This window comes from Ursus americanus, chromosome 4 (genome assembly GCF_024610735.1).
Source record: "Ursus americanus isolate L20-20 chromosome 4, mUrsAme1.1.p, whole genome shotgun sequence".
Taxonomy (NCBI): Eukaryota; Metazoa; Chordata; class Mammalia; order Carnivora; family Ursidae; genus Ursus; species Ursus americanus.
The window spans coordinates 88,269,570-88,292,268 of NC_142130.1; the positions used below are offsets into that span (position 1 = coordinate 88,269,570).

The following is a 22,699-nucleotide window of genomic DNA, read 5'->3' on the forward strand; positions in this document are numbered from 1 at the left end:
AGCAGGTTGGCTCCGGGGACCAGATTCTGATAAGGCTGACCTGGCTTCGGGGCAGAATCTGTCCAGCGGCCTGGAGCAGGAGGTCAGTGTGGTTCAGGCCCAGAAAGGCCCTTCTTAGTTGAAGGCAGCGGCTTAAGTTCACGACAGACTCGGAGGCCAAGCCCAGAGCCAGCAGCGCTCCCAGGGGCTGTGTGGGGCCAGGCTCACCCCGTCACTGCATCAGAGGGGAGAGGGTACCAGTAACACTGCACACGCTGTCTCTCTGCGCCCCACTCCACCGCCTAACTCGGTGAACACCCCGAGGAGGCGGGGGGCTGGCCTATGATCCAGGGGGAAAAGACAGGAGCTGGTTGAGGAAGATTCTCCTTTTCTATTTATCTTCCCCCGAACCACCTGGTTCTGCTTTGCAACAGGCAGGGCTAGTCAGTGGAGTTCATACTTACGCTAACTCGGGACTTCCAGTTTCTAGTCCAGCTAAGTAACCATAAAATGAGTCAGAAGCAATCTTCTCAAATCATTTACGACACGGCACACTGCAGGCCATTCAGCAGGTCCAGCCTGCTCCCGGTATTCGTAGCTAAGAATACTTCCTACACCTTTAAATGGTCAGGAGGAAAAACATCAAGAGAATAGTATTTCATCACACATGGAAGGTACGTGGAATTTAAATTTCAGTGTCTGTAAATAAACCTTGCTTGGAACTCAGTGGTGCTCACTCTGGCTGTACCATCGCTGGCTGATCTTGCACCGCTGGGCAGAACTGAGGTGGCCTAGGAGCCTAAAATATTTCCTGTCTGACCCTTTCCCAAAAGTATCTGATGCCCCTTGATCTCACCCATGAACTGTTCACTGTACAGGAGAAAATGGACCCACTCCCGTTATTTAAATGTCCCTGCAAGACGCCGCTTGATGCTGATTCTCCTACTCGGGGCTCACGTACTACCCGGGAGAAGAGGGATTGAATTTTCGCGTATATTCCACAAAGCACCTTACGGACTGTGTCCCAGAGCAGGCTGGGGGCAGAATGTAGGAGTGTGCAGGGCCGTGGAGGCGAGTGGGCCCTCGACCACGAATAGGGCGCCCAGAGATGATGGATTCGTTGGAACAAGGCCACCTCTGCCCTATGTTTCTGTGAATCAGACATCCGACTTCCAAGACACTTCGCTTTCAAGCGCGACCAATTGTCCAAGCAAACCCAAGCGTCCGGTGTTCCTGCGCTGAGCATAGCGCCCCCTGGGGGCCCCACGGTGCCCGGCCGTGCCGCTCGCCTCCAGGAAGGCGGCTGGGGGACCCCTGTTACTCTGGGTGGTGCTGAGGCCCATGGGGGGAGGAGCCGCCGGGCATGGGGGTGGGGGAGGGAGTCCCGGCAGGAGTCGGAGGCAGGGTGGTGCAGAGGAAGACGACTTTCTCTGGATCCGTAGGACACGGGCTAAGGCACGGGCGAAATGGCCACTGCCAGGTCACCCAGCAATCGCCAGTGTTGGGAACATCCCAGTCTCTGGCCGGCGCTTGGGGCATCCGCCTTTGTGACTCTTATTTCATTTACAATCACTTATTTCTGTCCTTAGTGGGGTTTTTTTGTTTGTTTTTTAAGATTTTATTTATTTGAGAGCGAGCGAGTACATGTGGGGAGCAGAGACAGAGGGAGAGAGAGAAGCAGACTCCCCGCTGAGCAGAGAGCCCAACGTGGGCTCCATCCCAGGACCCCAGGATCATGACCTGAGCGGAAGGCAGATGCTCAACCGACTGAGCCACCCAGGCGCCTCTGTCCCCAGTGTTTTAATACATCTGCGTAGTCACTTGTTTTGCTTCCTTTGGCTACTGGAAAACAACTAGATACCCCTTTGATGCACCCCAGGGTCCCCCCAAAATCAGTTTGCTGTATCCCAAAAAGCCTATATTTTAGATGTGAGCATCCCAACCTGTCGTTGCCGTCTGGTGGGAGTGAGAATCCAGCCAGGCATTTCCCAGGATGCAGTCAGACCCCTGCTCTTCAGTGCAGACCCTCTTAAGAAGCAAGGGCTCGCTGATGGGAGCGCAGGAGAAGGGATTCCTTCCTCCTCGCTTCCAGCGGTGGTGGGGGAAGACGGCCCGCTGCACGGGGAGCGCTCGCAAGCTCGCAAGCTGGTCGGAGCGGGTACCAGTGACCCGGCTGTGGGGTCAGCCGCTCGCTGCTGCAGAGGGCTCTGGGCAGTGCTGGCTCTTCATCTGCACCCTGGGAAGACAGAGAGCCGCGCTGCCTAGAATTCCATCCCAGGGTAGAAACACAGGCCGTAGTGGCTTCTCTGGGCCCCCCAATCATTAAAAAAAGGGGAGAGGCAGACCCCAAGGCTTATTTGCATACACACCCCTCGTTAAAACATAAACTCACTTACAAAAGATATTAAATATTTTTCCTTGTTACTGAATAGTGGTATGAATTAACAATTTATATTGAATATGAATTAGGCTTGTTTCGTTTTTGCATTCAGGTGTTTGATACAGTCGGTGTGGGTACTAAGTATATTTTTTATAGAGAAGGCCTAAACCCTTGAAGAGCTGATGAGTCCAGATAGGACGCCGAGGTCCTCGTGAATGGGCAGGTGTAAGGGGCTGGCACACAATTCAATGAATCAATTATACCATTAGGTTTCTTAACTAGTTCCTTTCTAAAATGTTGCTGTGAAGCTTCATATGACTGTGTGTACCTCCAGGGTCCCCCAGACACTTCTCAAGGGGCCAGCCCCTCGCCAATGACTATGTAGCAAAGTCAAGGCCATACATGCAACTGCAGAGGTTGTGCAGTGCACAACCCTAGCACTGACATGTACATACACAGATCACAAATGTACACAGCAAATATTAATAATCCTGATTGGTAAGCCCCTGAAGTTCCAAAAATACATTTGGTTCCTTTGAGACTTAGAATTTTCTCATGCAACACTGTCAAAAGTAACGCTGAGGTTTCCATGTTAACCTGCAAAATCAGATTTAAAACTCAGTATACACCAGGGGCGCCTGGGAGGCTCAGTCGGTTTAGCATCTGTGTTCAGCTCAGGTCATCATCTCAGGGTCCTGAGATCAAGCCCCACGTCAGGCTCCCTGCTCAGCGGAGAATCTGCTTCTCTCTCTCCTTCTGTCCCTCCCCCTGCTTGTGCTCTCTCTCAAATAAATAAATACAATCTTTAAAAATAAATAAATACAACATAGTATACACCAAATGCCACCAGTACACTTTAGATGGTAATGTAAATTTCTTTCTACTGTTTTCCAGACATTTTCTATGAGACTGTTCCTTCTTACAATGACATAATATCACAATTTTCATATACGATGAAAGTGCCGTGCTCTGGCCCTAGAGAAACTGAGACGTAAGGGACTGAACACTAGCAGATCTCAGGGTGCGGCTGGACCCCCTTCCTCTTTCGCCAGGCCCGCCTCCGCATCTGGGTTTATCTACAAGCGGATGAGAAGCTTTATATATGTAAGGGAAGGATTATAATTCACTACACACACATGTACATCCCATCTGTCCTGTCCCAGGGCCACCTACTTTCCTTTGACTCCACATACTGCTGTTAGTAAACACATCTGAGTTTGTTCTATTTATTAAGTTAATCGGTCTCTGTCCGCACCGGTTACCTAAGTTAATTACAAAGGAGAAGAGAGCAGCTGGACACCGCCGGGAGGGGACAGTGTCAGTGGTCGCTGAGAGGAGTACTGAAACATGACAGACGGGGCTTCTGCCGTGCTCCTGCCAAAAACACATCACCTGTAACTGCGAGGTAACATCACGCGAACTTAAATTGAGGGGCAATCTACAAAACAAGGAACTGGTCTGCATGCTTCAAAAATGCTGAGTCATGAAAGACAAGGGATGACGAATTGCTCAGCCGAGAGCCCCTGAGGGGACACGCGAGCAAGAGCACTGTATGCTCAGGGACTGGATTCTGGAACAGGAAAACGCTCGTTGATAGAAGCGGGGCAATTGGCAACATTTGGATACGGTGCCTAGTGCTGTATCAGTGTTAACCTCCTGACCTTGGTATTGTATGTACAGCACTTCGGGCTGGGGGAGATGGACACAGAAATAGTCAAGGGTGAAAAGGCATCACACCTGCAGCATTACTGTCAAACATCTCAGAAAACAAAAATAGACTAAAGCAAATGTAAAATGTTTATATTGGGTGAATCTGAAGGTTGTATAGGAATTCTCTGAGTTGGGGCGCCTGGGTGACTCCGTCAGTGAAGCGTGTGCCTTTGGCTCAGTTCACGATCCCAGGGTCCTCAGATCGAGCCCCACCTCGAGCCCCGCATCGCATCGGGCTCCCTGCTCTGCGGGGAGTCTGTCTGCTTCTCCTGCTCCCCCTGCTGGTGCATTCGCTCGCACGTGCCCTCTCTCTCTCTCTCTCAAATATAAATCTTAAAAAAAAAATCTTAAAATCTTAAAAAAAAATTTTTTTTTTAAATAAAGTCACAGCTTTCAGAATGGAGGCAAATACACTTAACATCATCCTGAACACTTTTTGGCACTTGGAATAGGTGCTCCCAAATCAAAGACGGGTGCTCTCTGCATCATCCCTGAGGGTCTGAAAGGCCCCTGCCACACCTGCTTGTAGAAGTTTAAAATACCTCGAAGAAGCATAGCTGACCATCTGAAAACCCTATGTAAGATGACACAGCTGTGTTTAAGCGGCTACGAAAACATAAGCACAGGCAGGCTCGAAAGCAAGCAAAACCCAAAGGACTCCTGACAGTTTTCTTAAAGGTAGGACGCCACCTTGTGCCAGAGGCTAAAAGCCATCGAAAGAGGAAGGAGCTTTTTATCTTGATGAAGTCCCACAAGTTCATTTTTTCTTCTGTTTCTCTTGCCTTTGGAGACGTGTCATGAAAAAAGTTGCTGTGGCCGATGTCAAAGAGGTTGCTGCCTATGTTCTCCTCTAGGATTTTGATGGATTAAGATACAGACGTAGTGAAGAGAAGGGCCATATGCACCCCAATGTTCATAGCAGCATTGTCCACAATAGCTAAATCGTGGAAGGAGCCGAGATGCCCTTCAACAGATGACTGGATTAAGAAGATGTGGTCCATATATACAATGGAATATTGCTCAGCCATCAAAAAGAACGATTTCACAACATTTGCTGCAACATGGACGGGACTGGAGGAGATTATGCTAAGTGAAATAAGTCAAGCAGAGAAAGACAATTATATGCCTTCACTCATTTATGGAACATAAGAAATAGCAGGGAGATTGGTAGGAGAAGGAAGGGAAGAATGAAGGGGGGGTAAACAGAAGGGGGAATGAACCATGAGAGACTATGGACTCCGGGAAACAAACTGAGGGCTTCAGAGAGGAGGGGGGTGGGGGAATGGGATAGGCCAGTGATGGGTAGTAAGGAGGGCACGTATTGCATGGTGCACTGGGTGTTATACGCAAACAATGAATCATGGAACGTTACATCAAAAACTAGGGATGTACTGTGTGGTGACTAACATAACATAATAAAAAAATGTTAAATAAAAAAAAAAAGAAAGAGGAAGGAAACATCCCTCCCGCAGGCAAAGGCCTGCGGGAGAGATAAGGGCCCCCTTTTATTGAGCGCTTAACTGTTTCCAGGCACGAAGCTAGGCACCTGATCACGTTCATTCTCAAACAACACTTCCCAACATGCAAACAGCCTTGGGGTCACAGAGCTAACACGTGGCGGGGCCAGGTTTAGGGAGAAGTAAACCAACCTAGATATAAATGGTTCCCCAAGAACCCCAACTCCCAAACCGGAAGTCTCTGGTAACAGTGCCACTGGAACTCCTCCTCCTCCTTTCTCTGTCCTCAACTCTTGGTTTCCTCTCAGGTTGTGATCTCGGGGTCATGGCGTCGAGCCCCACCTTGGGCTCCCGGCTCAGTGTGGAGTTCGCTTGTCCCTCTCCCTCCCCCTCTGCCCCTCCTTCCTCCTGCTCACCTGCATGTGCTCTCTCTCTCTCAAATAAATAAAATCTTAAAAAGAAAAAAATTTTACAGGAAAAAAAAAGTTTTATGCTGGTTCAGCCCAAGGATTGCCTGAGCTTCTTTGACCATGACACCTGCTCTTCTCAAGGACCACCAGTGTTGTGGGGTGGCGTGGGGAACAGCAGCTGAGGGAAGAGCAGGGCCCCGCACTCAGGAGCGAAGGGCCTGAGCTGGGACCCCCATCCGAGGGCGGGTTACTTAACCTCTCCAGACAGAAGGCCCCACCTCCAAACCAGCTGTGAAATGAGAACATGTAGGACGCAGTGTTTGTTGGGAAAGGTTACTGAAAAGATGGGGCTGCCAGCTGACCTGAGAGCTGGACCCCAGCCCTCGGAGCCTCGTCACCCCCTCCCCGTCCTTGGAATGTGGGTTCCCCTGGCCTTTCCCGCTCCCGGAGACTGCTCCAAGGACACGGTCTGGAGATGGTGAGGGGGGTTGGGAACACCTGTGTGGTGCACGTGACTGAACCCGGGCAGGGCCTCTTTATCCATTTTCCAGATGTGGTGCTGGGGCGGGGGCGGGGATCCGTCCATCTTGCTGCTGCCCCAGACGAGCCTCGAGCCTCGTATGCAAGTTCCCTTGCTTATGAAACCTGCCACCTGGGGCGCCTGGGGGGCTTGACTGGTGGGGCAGCCAACTCTTGGTTTCTGCTCAGGTCATGATCTCAGGATGGTGGGATCGAGTCCCTTGTGGGGCTCCAAGCTCAGACAGGCGTCTGCTTGAGATTTTCTCTCTCCCTAAAATAAATAATTTAAAAAAAAACCCTTGCTTGCCACCTAGCAGCCTGGAGTAGCCTTTCTTTGGTCTCTCCCTGCCCTCTGAGGACAGGGCGGGCCTCGGTGAGGCCGGCTTCAGATTCCACCCGCAAACATCATCAGCAAATGTCAGCTCTCAGTGTGGAGCAGGGAGACGGCCTTAAGCAACAGGGCCCTGACATGGGAAGCCGGCGGCAGAGCATGGAGCGAGGAAAGAAATGGGCCGAGAGAGAAATGATGGTGGGAAAAGAACACGGTGTTGGAGGAAAATGGGGGCAACAGGCGCTCTGTAGCTACAGCGGATGTTCATTAGTTCTAAGTCGGACCGCTTGCTAAAATATTGATCTGTCGCTCTCCCATCCATACTCGGGCACCTTCAGGCCACGGGCGCACATGCGTAGAGGGGCCCCCAACGCAGTCACCTGCCCGGCGTGACCCAACCGAGATGGACTCCGGGCAACTCTGCCTTTTTCTTGCTTCAGCGCTCATGCTGTGACCCAGGGCCCTTTGCCCTCGATTTACCGGCACATTTCTCCCATTCCGGTGTTTTGCTGATGTTCCCGCGTGAACCAGCTTCCCCCCCCAACCAGCTCCCCCCCACCCCCCGCACGGTATTCAAGTGCTGTCTTGTGTTCCTGAGCACAAGCGGGCTGGGATGGGCCTTCCGGAAAGAACACCGGGGCAGACAAGCTTCCTTCAGGCATGAGTGATACAGTCGTTCTGAGCTCAAGGGTAATGAATCAGTGATATTAAATACGGTGGTTTTCAACAGACACACATGAACCAAGGTTACGTTTTGATGGTTTGAGGACAACGTGACAGAGGCTAACCTAGCCCTGTATCTCCCCTATGAGCCACCATTTGCTAATTCAGTGCTGGGGAGACTTCACAGGACCCACCTATCTTGGGACACCTGGGTGGCTTAGTCAGTGAAGCGTCTGCCTTTGGCTCAGGTCATGATCCCTGGGTCCTGGGATGGAGCCCCGCATCGAGGTCCTTGCTCAGCAGGGAGCCTGCTTCTCCCTCTGCCTGCAGCTTCCCCTGCCTATGCTCTCTGACAAATAAATAAAACCATAAAAAAATAAATAAACCCACCTATGTTGAACAACGAGAATTACATTTGGAAAGCTTGTAAGTTGAAGGTACGGAGGGAAAGGGAAAAGAAGGGTGAAGAAAATATTTGGGCTTGTTCATAATGAAATTGAGGGGAAAGGTCACTAAGAAAAGTAAAGGCTGTCTAGATATCAAAGAAAATAAAACTGAGCTCGTTTTTTAATAAAATGGAACTATCATAAAGACTCTTTTTAGGAAAATAGGAATGGGTTGTGAAAGCAGAAATTGCCACAATTCCGTTAAGGTGAAGATCTACTCCAGGATTGAATAAGCATACCCTGATTTTCCTCCATCATTCTTCAGAAAAGCACTGAACCTATCAGATCCTCTAGGCTAGTCCTTTGTTTTCCATCAAAGAAATAAGAAAAACAATCAACAAAGTAACTCAAACGATAATTTCTGCTTCAAGTAGTTTCTACTTCAAGTTTTCCTGTCTGAACAGACACAGTGAGGAGATTGCTCTAACCGAACTGCACGCACAGCGAACCACAAAATGCGACTAATTATTCAGAGAATAAAATTAGCATCAGGTGTTTCTCCCTCAGGATTTAATAAGCTGTTACTTGAGATCGTCTAAAAGTAACCCCAAACTTTTATAAACTTTAAACAATCAAAATGACAGTGTGAGGACAAGAGAGTGCAGGAAAAATTGGGATTAATTCGTAAGACTGGCAGAGGTTATTTCATATGAAGCAATTAAATCTAAAATGGAACAATGAAGTTGACGTTGTGATGGAAAAGCCTTCCATTGTGGAAAAATGTTGAGAACCTGAGTTCAATGTCAAACACCTGGGTGGGGTTCTCACTCAAGTAGCAAATGTTATGTGGCTTGATAACATCGACCTTTCCCTCTTTAACCCTGCTGCTTCATTATGTTAATACACGTCAAAATTTATATAATGGAAAAATTTCGCCTGGTAATACTGGTCTACATACCAACACCAAAAGACACTCAGATTCAAGAACCATTGAACCTGTGTAACCGGGAGAGCTTTCTACTAAGGGAATCCCACATATCTTTTTTTAAGATTTTATTTATATATTTTAGAGAGAGAGAGAGAACCCACAAGCAGCGAGGAGCAGAGGGGGAAGAAGAGGGGGAAAGAATCTAAAGCCATTGCCACAGAGCGTGGAGCCCGACGTGGGGCTCGATCTCACCACCCTGAGATCATGACCTGAGCTGAAATGAAGAGTCGTATGCTTGACAAAGCCACCCAGGCACCCCTCCCTCCACCCCACATATTTTTAATTATTATGAAGGGCTCCATCTTTTCTTACAATATCTGTAAGGGTGGATATGAACATTATCACCCCCCCTTTTTTTAAGTGAGTAAACAGAGAAAATTAAGTGATTTGCTCACAATTACAAAATAAATTCATGGCAGAGTCAAGAAGAGAGAAAACAGCCACTATTTCAGGAGGTCTTCCGGCACGCCCTTCGCTAGCCTTCCTACCAGCATTTTACAAGTCTGAGTAGAACGTATTTCTCTTTCTGTCACAAAGATAAACTGCTTCTGTGACCGGGTCCACTTGAATAACTGAAAAGGAACAACAAGCCAATTTTTATGGTTCATTTTCTCCAACTGATTTCACGATATTAGAATGTGTGAGAAGTAGTATTTATTGCAACACGTTACAAGAGAGTGGCCACCAGTAATTAGTTGTACAAGTTGTTGGAAGCGAGACAAAGTTTACTGACATTTGGGGGGAAAAACAACACCACAGGAAGAAGTCATTAAACAAGGAGGTGTCTAGACAAAGGCACAGCGTTCCACAATCGTTTCATACTCTGTGCGCGGCAGGTCCTCTCAGAGAGCAGAGAGGGTAAAGCAAGATAAGGTTTGCATTAGAAGCTGCATATTAATACCATTGCTGCGACTCTGTCTTACAACAAAAGGTCTATAAAATCCCTCTGAAGGAAAAAAGTGCAACACAAAGCCTGTCTCACAAGAAAGGTAGCAACAGTGACCCAACCCTCCCTTTGACGACTCTCATAGGAATACACACGGTGCACAAACAGTGTTTCAAATTCAGCAAAAGAAGGTTTCGACTGGAATTATGGGCTTTCGGGTTAAAGATCTATTTTACAGGAAGAGTTCACCCAAAGTTTGAGAGCTAGTGCAGAGAGAGACACTTGGAGTTGGTAACTAAGTGGAGGAAATGCCTAATTTTTCACTAGGTCATAATAATTCCCTCTGGGAAGAAGTGCTTTATCTTGAAACTAATTATTCCAGGTTTTGTTATATGGTTCATGCTTTTAAACTGCAGTTGTCTCAAACTTGCTGGATGCTGAATTTTGTAATATCAGAAAATAACAGCCTGCCAAGAGAACCCCATTAGATCTTTGGAGCTGCTTTTACAAGAAGCATTTTGCTGAGCTGCCTCAAAGCCTTTTCACATTAACCATATACAACTGAGCGTATCTGATCACGTGTTATGCCTCCTCAAATAAAGTCATGTTAGAGAAATTGTTTTTAAAAGAGGCTTTCAAACTAGTCCTTCAGGCATTTAAAAATCTTCATATAAAAGTCCACTTCTTTAATACATAAGAACAAACATTTTTCCTTTAAAAAAATCTAATTTTTAAGCCAAAATAAATTACAACTTGCTGAAATACCCTTGTTAATGGCTCAGTGCTTTTTTCAGATACATGGAGCTATTTTTTTTTTTTTGCACACATCTTCTGAAATTAAAGATACTAAAACAGAACAGTTAAAACTTCTAAAATGGCATGAAGACACGGCCCTGGCTCTTCAGGAATAAAAAACCGATACTCACCATCCCATCTATATAGTTTTGTACTATGTACATATTAACAATCTATTCAATTATTTTAAAAAAGGACAGAAACTTCATAAAACTATTTCAAAACTCAGAGCATAAAAGTATAAAGAAACAAAACAGGTAATGTACAATCTATCCCATTTGGCAATGTGTAAATTACGTTGAGAGAGAAAAAACTTATCTACAAATAAAACAAAAGGAAACGTGATCTAGAAGCGCTCTCAGGTCCACAGCTCTTCAGTTCTTCCGAATTTGTAGATCAGAGTGCTAGAAAGATATGAAAACAAGTCGTGAGGAAACAATGCCCGCGAACGAGCAACAAAGAATTCATTTTCTAAATATGCTTTGCCAGGTGCCTCCCTGGTTCCTTTGTATTGATTTCTAAACATAGAGCCCGCGGTGGTGCTACCCCGAATGCGGTTGCTTTGTACCGGGTTGTTGACCCTGATGGCTAAGCGCGATTAAATACGCTTTCGTACAGCCTGGAAAGTTATCAGATCGGAAACTTGCAAGGGAAAGGGGCATTTCTCAGAGCGGCAACATTAGGGTTTCTACAGTAACTGAAGAATCCTAAAATAGACCACGCAGCAATTCTTTGTTCCTTCTCCATGTAATTGCTGTACCCGGACGCCTGGGTAGGCCACAGGCTCTCGCTAAGTGCTAGGAATGTACGAGTCAAAACAAGGTCAACAGGGCTCACGAAGAGAGCTGAGAGCCTGAGGCAGACAATCAAATTCCAACAGCAAAAAAATGCTCTCCAGGCGATGCACCTGGTGACAAGAGAATGAATAGAAGGATCCTCGGAGTTAGAGAGGTCAAGAAGGTCTTCCCGGAAAAGTGGTGGCTGCACTGAGATCTGAAAGAAGAGTGGGAATGATCTCAGCCAAGTACGGGGGGAAAGTGGGAGAGGAGCAGAGAGGCAGGCCACGCGGAGACCAGAAGTTGAGCTGTGGACATGCTGGAGGTGCTGGATTTGAAATGTCAGCCACGCAAGATAAGTAGGAAACTGGACACACTGTTCAGACGTGGAGACAGACCTCTGTGACTCGTCGGCATATATGCCGTAATCGAAGTCTTGAGCATAAAGGAGCCCACCTGGAAGGAAGAAGAGGCCTGGACTGGAGCCTTAAGAAACTGCAAAAGTGAGTGGCCAGTGGGTGGGAGGGCCAGCTGGGAAGGAAGCAGAGGCAGAGTGGCCAAAGACGTCGGAGCTGCGCTCTGCTACTGACAGGAGGCACCGAACGGGCTGCTCAACTCGCCAGGCTCTGGGCAGAGGGCGCGGCTGACGCAGCAGCCAGTCCGCCCAGCGCACGCCTGTCCGCGTGCAAGGTTTCTCTTCGTCCAACTGTCAATTACCTGGTCTCATCTACCCCCACAAAGGGCTGAATCTGAATTTCAGTTTGATCTCTAAACAGTGCCTGGGGCGCCTGGGTGGCTCAGTCGGTGAAGCATCTGCCTTCAACTCAGATCAGGATCCCGGGGTCCTGGGATCAAGCCCCGCAGTGGGCTCCCTGCTCAGCAGGGAATCTGCTTCTCCCTCTCCCTCTGCTGCTCCCCACCCCCGCTTGTGCTCTCTCTCTCTGTCAAATAAATAAATAAAAATCTTATAAAACAAATAAATGAAGAGTACCTAAGATGTCTTTAGGAAAACTTGACTGTATCCCCAGAAGGTTGTTGGTCACATGCCAAGAAACACGATCACAAGACACCAGAAACCGTCAAACATCTTTCAAAGCCACAAGCGTCCAGGCCACGGTGCAGTAAGAGGGCAGAGCACAGCAGTTTAACAGAGGGAATGGAGCTGAGAGTTCAGGGAGGTCAGAGGGGCTGGCGTTTGTGAGGGAGCGCAGGAAACGGGCAGGAGGCTCCCCTTGAGTCTTCTGCTGAGTACTGGTCAGCAGATGAATGCGAAGAAATTACCCAAGGAAAGGGAAGGAACAACTCCCCAGAGCTGTCGCAGAGCTGGGAAGACATCACAGCCTCCTGAGCGGAGTGGGCCACCTCAGAATCCACGGCACGTGCAGGGCGTCGCCTCAGGCCTAGACTAGAGCTGTTCTAGGTCCGCCCTCCAAAGCTAAGAAGCAAGACTCAAACGGACCAAACTGTTTCCAAGTGACCTAAGTGCACCAGAACAAAGCTCAAAACTGTTTAAAGGAATGCCAAAAAATCCAGCCCCCCACCGGCCGCATGTGAAGAAGCAACCGGGAGGAAAAGGACCCAAAATGAAGAGAAAAGAGAAACAAGAACAGACTCAGAACTGACACAATTAGAGGGACACTGACATGGTTATAAACATACGTCATACGTCCATGAAGGTGGAGGAGAGCGTAAGCATGTTAACGAGAAATGTGCAAAATCAAGCCAACGGCGATGAAACACAGGTCTGACATGACAGGTACCCTGGATGCGAGTGACAGTGGACACTTTGAGTGACCTTGAAGATGTAACAGTAGCAAGTATGCCAAATGAAATACACACAGAAAACAAAAACAAAAAAAGAACGAAGCACTCGTGGGTGTGGGGTGACTCAAGCAGCCCAGTATACATGTGACTGGACTCCAAGGACAGTGCGATGAACAGAAAAAGTCTTTGAGAAATAATGGCGAAAAGATTCCAAATTCGATGAAAACTAAACACACAGACCCAAGAAACTCAATGAACCCCCAAAAGAATGAATATGCAGAAAACTACATCACAGCACATCATAATCAGATTAATATAGGTGCGGCCGAAGTGAGCACGATAATCAGATTGCTTAAAAACAGTGACAAAAGCAAAGCGCTTCAAGGCTTACAGTCTAATGATTCCGCGAGGTTGGGGGGGTATGAATTTACAAATGGATGCCTAAAATACTTATCTTCACATTAAAAGACATTCATTCTGAAAAGCATAGCATATGAGCGTCATACTTTTTTTATTAGTAGGCTCCAACATAGGGTACGAACTCACGACCCTGAGATCACAACCAGAGCTGAGATCAAGAGCCGGGTGATTAACTGACTGGGCTACCCAGGCGCCCCACAAGCTTCATTGTAGGGTTTTTCTCTTTTTTTTTTTTCCAAAAGACTGCCCCTAAAAAATACTTCTAATGTTGTTTTATTTTTATATTTACTTTTAGTTTTCTTAAAAACTTATTTAAAAAATCCAATTTCCAGGGGCACCTGGGTAGCGCAGTCGTTAAAGCGTCTGCCTTCGGCTCAGGGCGTGATCCTGGCGTGCCGGGATCGAGTCCCACATCAGGCTCCTCCGCTGTGAGCCTGCTTCTCCCTCTTCCACTCCCCCTGCTGTGTTCCCTCTCTCGCTGGCTGTCTCTCTGTCACATAAATAAATAAAATCTTTAAAAAAAAAAAAAATCCAATTTCCAGGGGCGCCTGGGTGGCACAGCGGTTAAGCGCCTGCCTTCGGCTCAGGGCGTGATCCCAGCGTTAAGGGATCGAGCCCCACATCAGGCTCCTCTGCTATGAGCCTGCTTCTTCCTCTCCCACTCCCCCTGCTTGTGTTCCCTCTCTCGCTGGCTGTCTCTATCTCTGTCAAATAAATAAATAAAATCTTTAAAAAAAAAAAAAATCCAATTTCCAAACCAGGTTTTATATATAGCACGCATAATATGTATTAATTCTGATTTCTGTTTTTCTTTTTTTAATAAAGATACCTGATATGGTTTTTTAACAGGCTATGGAAGCAGTCTGGGTTCAAGTCCCAGCTCTGCGATTACTTGTCCTTAAGTAGGCTCTGAGCCTCATCTCCTCATCTATAAAACGGGAACGCCGCCTGGTTTATAAGTAGTAAGTACTTAAGACAATTACATGGGAATTGAAAAGGTAATACATATAAATCATTTGGCTGAGCTCTGAGCTCTTAGCTCATAGCAGGACCCCAGTGAAATGGTTTGTGTACGCGCTTATACAATAGTGGAATTTTCACCTTTTCAAAGAAGCTCTATACACTGTAACTAATTCGAAGAATTTATACATCCTATATGCTGCTCTTATAATGAAGTGACATTTCTCTAAATGTTTTAGGTGTGGTTAAGAAATCAGGCAACTGCAGCAGCTCTTTCTGCGCACGGGTCCTGTCCCCGTTTTTTAATAAAACCACCAAGTTGCACCAAAAAAATAAAAAAATAAAAAAATAAATTAGGCAACTTACCTAAAAAATATAAGTGCATTTTGAAAAAACACAGCTAGTCCTGGATAAACATCGGTATCTGCACGTACAAGGTAAAACGGATTAGAAGATTACACAAGGCAAATGGCAGTGACGAAGTATTTGTGCCACTCATGGTGACATGCTCTGTATGCTATAAAATATGGTTATTATTCATTAACGCTAAGGAAGCTATAATGAAATTGAAGGAAGAAAATGTCAATCGCGTTCTCCCCAAAGGATTGTTCTCACTCTGGATAAAGACAGTGAACTTCCTAGGTTTTTTTGTCTAAAGTAACTGCTATGCTTGTAGCCGCGCCAGAGCTGCTGAGGAAGCAGTGGCCCCTCCCTTTACTTTCCAGGGTCAATACAGCACTCTCCCCTTTCTCCGTGGTCCGCCTCCCGAGGTTTCACTTATCCGCGGTCAGCCAAGATGCAGAAGCAGACGATCCTCCTTCTGATGTATCATCGGAAGGTCAACAGTAGCCTAAGGCTATGTCACATGGCTACGTCACTCACCTCCCTTCATCTCGTCACACAGACACGTTATCATCTCACATCATCACCAGAACAAGAAGAGTGAGTACAGTGTAAGATATTCTGAGAGGGAGACCACATTCACATAACTTATTACAGTATACTATTGTAATTGTTCCATTTTATTGTTAGTCACTGTGGTTAATCTCTTATTGTGCCTAATTTATAACTTAAACTTTATCATAGGTCCCTATGTATGGGGAAATCATAGTATACATAGGGCTCAGTACTATCTCCACGGTTTCAGACATCATGGGGAGCCTTGGGGGGGAGGGAACTACTGCATAGAAATACAAAATGTTAGAAAGGTACACATTAAATTCTTGAGGACTTAATAGTCTGTACACTTATTTTCTTTCATGAATTCAAGAGTTTTATTGTGCAAATCTGACAGATACAAAAAGGATCGTTTTAATTCATCATCATGTTCTTTCACTGAATCTCCCCTGCAGGAAACAGTTACTATCTTCAAAGGAAGAGGAAAAAAAATGGAAACTATTTAAGTTTTTGTGAAGTTTTAACTTTTATAAAACTATACCTGTCAATTAAAAATACTAGACCTGATGAAAAAAACCTTCAATTTTCAGCTTTCGATATCATAGCGAACAACACAACAGCATGGTCGAGAGCTCCAAGTCTGAGCCAGATCCCCGGATGTGAATCTTTACTCTACCAAGTGACTAAAGGTATGACCATGGGCAAATTATTTAACCTTATTATGTCCTTAGTTTCCTCATCGGTAAAATGGGCATTATAACAGCACCTACCCACAGAGTGTGAGGAATGTATGACCACGCATAGTGCTTAGAACAGCGCTTGGCCCATAATGTGCTATATGAATGTTAGCTGCTATTATGATTAGTAATAGGTCAAGAAAATTTGTACAGAAAAAGATTTGAAATATGTGTTAGAAATGCTCTCTGTGACATAAAAGCATATTCAGTTTATAAACAGAAAAGTACATATAATGAGCATTGCTGTAGAAATACAAAGATGAAATCCATAATTGAGAAATTTCTCAATGTGTACTAGTTCTTTAAAAATTAAAATGCAACCAATGAGTGCACAACCTTTACAAACTTAATACTTCCCTACACACCTTCCAGAAATGATAATTTATACCCGTTTTCATAATAGAAACTAGAAAGTTTCACCTGTTTCTTGAAGTAACTAAGCAGACTTTCCAAGGAAATCAGTAATAGCACTTAGAGTCAGGGATAGAGTGAGCTTAAAACACACTTCCCTATATGATTCCATTTATATGGAACAGGCAAATGAACAAAGACAGAAAGTAGATTAGTGGCTGCCTAGGGCTGGTGGAGAAAGGTAATGGGAAGTGACCACTAATGGGTAAGGGGTTTCTTTTTGGGGTGATTAAATGTTCTAAAATTGGATTGTGTGGGGCACCTGGGTGGCTCAGTTGGTTAAGCATCTGACTTCGGCTGAGATCCTGATCTCAGGGTCCTGGGATCGAGCCTGGATGGGGGGCTCCGTGCTCAGGGGGGGTCTGTTTGTCCCTCTGCCCCTCCCCGCACTCGTGCTCTCCCTCTCTCTCTCAAATAAAATCTTTTTAAAAATAAAATAAAATTGGATTGTGCGATGGTAACACAACTCTAAATATACTAAAAACACTGAAACATATACTTTAAATGGGTAAATTACTTGATATGCAAATTACATCTCAATAAAGCTGTTTTTAAAAAAGCACTTTCAGGGACGCCTGGGTGGCTCAGTCTGTTAAGCATCCGCCTTTGGCTCAGGTCATGATCCCAGGGTCCTGGGATCCAGCCTCACGTCGGGCTCTCTGCTCAACAGGGAGCTTGCTTCTCCCTCTCCCTCTTCCTGCCACTCCCCCTAGTTGTGTTCTCTCTCTCTCTCTCTCTCTGTCAAATAAATAAATAAATAAATAAATAAATAAATAAATAAAATCTTTTTAAAAAAAAGCACTTTCTTTCACATAAGCTTCATACTAGAACTCTGTACTCCATTAGTATTTTAATTAACCAAAATAGCACTTTATTTATTTTTAAGTAATCTGTACACCCAATGTGGGGCTTCAAACGCACAATCCTGAGATCAAGAGTCCACATCCTCCTGACTGAGCCAGCCAGGTGCCCCTAAAAATAATACACTTTCGGTACACTTGATGGGCAGTGGTATGTATGTATGTATGTATTTTTTAAAGATTTTATTTATTTATTTTACAGAGAGAGAGACAGCCGGTGAGAGAGGAAACACAAGCAGGGGGAGTGGGAGAGCAAGAAGCAGGCTCCCAGCGGAGGAGCGGAAGGCAGACGCTTAATGACTGAGCCAGCAGGCGCCCCTGAGCAGTGTTATTTAAACAGTAGTCAACCACTCATACTGACTTATTTTGTGCCAAGTGAAAGACAAAAGTTTCCAAAGATCGAACTAGGAACTGAAGGGGTCCTATCAAGTGTACTAAAAGGTCAGCTGTGGGTAGGGACAAGGAGAGGTGACAGTTAAGCAGCGTGACAAAGAGATTCTGAGGGTAGAGGGGTCAGAAGATGAGTAAATGGTGTGACGTGTTATTTGAAACAGACTCCTTTCTTTGGAGTGAAGGGAGAACAGGTTCTTCTGGGACTGGGTCCTGCCTTTCGACCGCACCCTGGAGGAAAGCTACGGTGCCTGGAGCAGCCGTGAAACTCAGAATGGTGCACTGTGAGCTCACGCCACTGAGCAGAGTGAGCAGCAAGTTTCTGCAGGAAAGCTACACACACATATTCAGTCTTACCCCTAAAAACCTCTCCTGCAACAATGCCTGAAAAATTCCAGGCTGGGTTGGAGAGAGGAGGTATCAGTGAAAAGATATCGGGGTTTGTATCCCTGAGCTGAAATCCTTGAGGCAAGGTAGGTTTTGGAATTCAAAAATTTTCACATTTAAGCATGATAACACAGGGCATAAATATTATAGAGTACCCCAGCCCTGTTTGCACCAGCATCCACAATCAAAGACAACCACATTCCAGCAAGAAAACATGTGAATACTTATTCAATGGAATAACCATAAGGAGCCCCTTGCCAACTTAGGTCAGGTTTTGCTGCCAAGCTGATTATGAAAAACCTGACTTTCAGCACTCTGTGGGTTTTAGAATTATGTATAAGGACTGTAGATCTCTACAGGTTTCCTGCTTTACCACTTACAACCCTCAGTAAACGGACCTCTAGTATAGAGCCTGGCTGTCCAGGGTAAGGAAGGAAATCAGACACTCTAGAGATGGCCGAGAGTTACCGGGTCTTGTCGGTGGCTTAGACTCCACAACCAGGCTATCCCACTGCACTCAAGGATCCCACTGAGAAGTTCTATGAAACAGCTTATGTATCTCCAAGCTAAGTGAACAGGTACACTAAATCTTACTCCAGGTGGGGTTGATGGACTGAGCGAAATGTACAAGACATACCTGATTCTCCAAGAAATAAAGGAGGAATAAATACTTACTTTGGGTAACATATGCACCAAAAAGAATCCACATGGAAGCAATAAGTGACCCAAACATCAACATGAAACCAATGAAGAGCCAAACTCGAGCACCTGCATGAAGAATAGGCTTTATGATTTCGCTCATGTCTGCAGCTGTCTTAAGAACGCATTAACACTGGAAACACTATTAACCTAATACATGGTATGCATATCAAAGACAGTCACATATTTGCATACACCTGGTATGCATATCAAAGACAGTCACATATTTGCATACACCTGCTATAACAATGACCTGAATGAAGATTTAAAAAACGGACAAACAACTAAAAGGGGTTAAGCCATACCTGAGAAGAGAAAAAAGGAGAATCACCTTTCTGTTGGCTAGAGAAACTAATACCCTGACAAACTAAACTAGCTGAGCTTCTAAGTAACTCCATGACAAAACTGAGTAATCGATTAATTAAATCCTAAAGCCATCATTAGCTTTGCAGGGGGAGTAACCTGGAACCCAAGAGCCATTGATTTTCTATAATAACATTCTATTTATAGACCATGAGCAGTAAAACACGACTAAAATAGTACTTCTGGCGCTAACTTTAACTTCGTTAAGGATTTAAATAACACTTTTTTCAAAGTTAATAAAAAAATTCTATCTAATCATAACTAGTCCTATATAAAGAGACTTTTTTTTTCCTGCTGCTAAATCCTTCTCTGCCAGTGCACATGAACAACTCAAAGTGCCTTTACCTGTTCTTCCCAAACAGCCGCTTTCATAGCTGTCCCCCCTCACCTGAGCGTTGGACACAGCATTTATCCTGGAACAACACAAAATCATCTAGTAAACTCTCATGCTGCTAAAACAGTCGCAGATATTTACATATCATTTAAAGAGAAACATTTCCTAATTCAAGTCAGTATCTGAATAACTGAACGTATCTTTTAACTTAACAGATATCCTAGTGGATAGAAATGTTACAGGACTCTTTACTTAAACTACACCCAGAAAACATCCTTAATTTTAAGAAATTACTATCGCTTGTCTCCAGAGATTATGAAAGAGGGGCCGATTTTCTGATTACTTCGCCTATTTTACATTTATACACGAATGACTCAGTGTGAGTCATCACATTTTAAGGTTCTCATTACAATCAAGAATTAAGTTCCTCTCTGCGTTAAAAGTCAAGCGATTTCCTCTGATCCATTTCTCAAAGTCACACATTTGATCTCCGTATAATAAACGGGCCCACTTTACTCAGCCTCTCTTGCCATTTTTGTTAGAGCAAGATGCGTTTATAGTAGAAATGTAGCCTCTTCTCAGCATCCTTAATGGATATAAATAGTTCCAGCTTCTACAATTTAACTTTTTTTGAAATATTTTATCTATTTATTTTTAGAGACAGAGAGAGAGAGAGAATGAACGAGCAGGGTGGGGGACAGAATCTTAAGCAAGCTCCACGCCCATTATGGAGCCCAACAGGGGGCTTGATTTCATGACCCTAAGATCATGACCTGAGTCAAAATCAAGAGTCAGACACTTAACAGACTGAGCCACCCAGGCACCTGCACATTTAACTTTTATAACTCTTCATAGTATAAGGCAATTACAGAATCTTAATGTTTTAACATAGTCTTTAAAATTAATAAAAAATATCCACAGAAGGTTTCCAAACTCTTTTATGAAATGAGATTTAACAGATAAACCCAAAAATGATTTAATAAAAAAGAAAAGTCACAGACCAATCTCATTAGAGGCCAATCGTGCCCTCCCCCCCAGCTACTGGTAAACACAGTCAAACACCACATTAAAAAAACAAATTATACTTCATGCTAAAAGTTCCATGTGTTACAATACTCAAGGAATGATTCACTACTAAAAAAAATCTAGAAATGTAACATACTTCATTAAATCTAAGATGCCACTGATTTTTTTAAGGTGCACGATTATTTTTTTTTTTACCAAGAAAGAAAAAAATATCAATTGTGGGGCGCCTGGGTGGTTCAGCTGGTTAAGCATCCAAACTCGATTTTGGCTCAGCTCATGATCTCAGGATTGTGAGATTGAGCCCCGTGTGGGGCTCTGGGCTGGGCATGGAGCCTACTTAAGATTCTCTCTCTCAGGGCGCCTGAATGGCTCAGTCAGTTAAGCATCTGACTCTTGATTTTGGCTCAGGTCATGATCTCAGGGTTGCGAGCTTCAGTCCGCTCAGCACAGAGTCTGTTTGCCCCTCTCCCTTTGCTCCCCTCTCCCCTTTTTCATGCGTGCATGCTCTCTCTCTCTCAAGTAAATCTTAATAAAAAAAAAAATTATCTCTCTCCCTTTTCCCTCTGCCCTTCCCCACCCTCCCTCTTAAAAAATAAAATAAAAAAATATATATATACACACACACGATCAATTATAATTATAAGTTAAACTGACCATAAAAAACACTCTCATATTCAGAGATATTCAAATATAAAAATAATCTTGGGACTGAAAAAGTACAGTAACAACACAGTTTAACAATAGTATAAGAAGAAAAATCACGTGATAATCTTTACAGATGCTAAAAAGATAGGTGACTAAATTCAACACTCATTCTTGATTAAAAAATCTTAATAAAATGGGGGAAAATATATATATTTATCATGTTACAGAAGAATCCACCGATTAAAAGGTTATTCCAGATAGCATTAAACTATAAGGAAAACACGTTTTTTGGAAAATGATTTTGAATTAAGAATCACCTTCACACTTACATGAAGAAAGCCAATGTGGAGAACACACCGCACGTGTGGAAGGCGTGGTTCAACTGCTCTGGCTTCGGGTACACTACGGCGGCGTCGATCATTATCCACCAACCTGTAAAAAACTTGCGCAAGAGCCCCAGTCATTAAAATGACACTAACACTTGGCTCAGCATGAAGTTACTTGCTCTTTAATATTCCTATATTTCTACAGATCACATAAACGAAACATAATGTATTTCTAGTCTGAGTTTTGGATGTGGAACTAGAAAAAAGAAGAATCCCTTGTTTACTTACCCTTGATAGCATTTGAGGTGAACTTACCTAGTCAAATCTGTGTAAGATTCTGAAGTTCTGCTCTCAATGCAAGTTAAAAAATTTGTTATCTAGAATGAATTATCTGCTTCTTTTACCCACCATAATTACATGCACTGAAGCGCTCTCTTTTTTAAAAGATTTATTTGGGGGGGGGCATGCGCACAAGAGCAGGGGGAGGGGCAGAGGGAGAGAGAATCTCAAGCAGACCCCCAGCCGAGCACAGAGCCCAACGCAGGGCCTGATCTCAGGACCCTGAGATAATGACCTGAACTGAAATCAAGAGTCGGATGCTTAACCCTGAGCCACCCAGGCACCCCTGAAGCTCTCTTAACTAACTTCCAGCTAACCAGCTCCTGATTGCCTGATGTGTTTCATTCTCTCTAGAGAACATTCCTTTTTAATATGCCCAAGCTTGGGAAGTATGGCTGGCTCAGTCAGTTAAGTGTCTGCCTTCGGCTTGGGTCATGATCCCAGGGTCCTGGAATCGAGTTCCACATCGGGCTCCTTGCTCAGCAGGGAGCCTGCTTTCCCTCTGCCTGCCGCTCCCCCTGCTTGTGCTCGCTCTCTCCCTGACAAATAGGTAATAGATAAAATCTTTAAAAAAAAAAATATATATATATATATATATACACATATATATATATATACACACACACATATATATATATACATACGCGTATATATATATATATGTGTGTGTGTGTGTGCCCAACCTCTTCTGCATCCACAAATGAGCTGTATGCTTACCAAAGGTCAGCAGTCGTGTCTCCCAAACTGTTTAAGCCTGCCATAGTTTTAACCGATTATGCAGTTTGATTAAATACTGTGGAAGTGGGGCGCCTGGGTGGCACAGCGGTTGGGCGCCTGCCTTCGGCTCAGGGCGCGATCCCG

The 22,699-nt window shown here is 44.8% G+C and overlaps 1 protein-coding gene across 1 annotated transcript in view; it reads right to left on the reverse strand.

The window, feature by feature from the left end:
* Positions 1-10,540: 10,540 nt before the first annotated feature.
* TMEM50B (transmembrane protein 50B) overlaps positions 10,541-22,699 on the reverse strand; it is a 34,490-nt gene continuing 22,331 nt past the window's right edge. The window contains exons 3-7 of the mRNA XM_045785545.2: positions 21,503-21,615; positions 19,514-19,581; positions 18,782-18,874; positions 14,791-14,848; positions 10,541-10,908 (exon numbers count right to left, since the gene is read on the reverse strand). Coding sequence (XP_045641501.1) covers positions 10,863-10,908; positions 14,791-14,848; positions 18,782-18,874; positions 19,514-19,581; positions 21,503-21,615 — 378 coding nt within the window. The 3' untranslated portion in view covers positions 10,541-10,862. The remainder of the gene's footprint in view (positions 10,909-14,790; positions 14,849-18,781; positions 18,875-19,513; positions 19,582-21,502; positions 21,616-22,699) is intronic.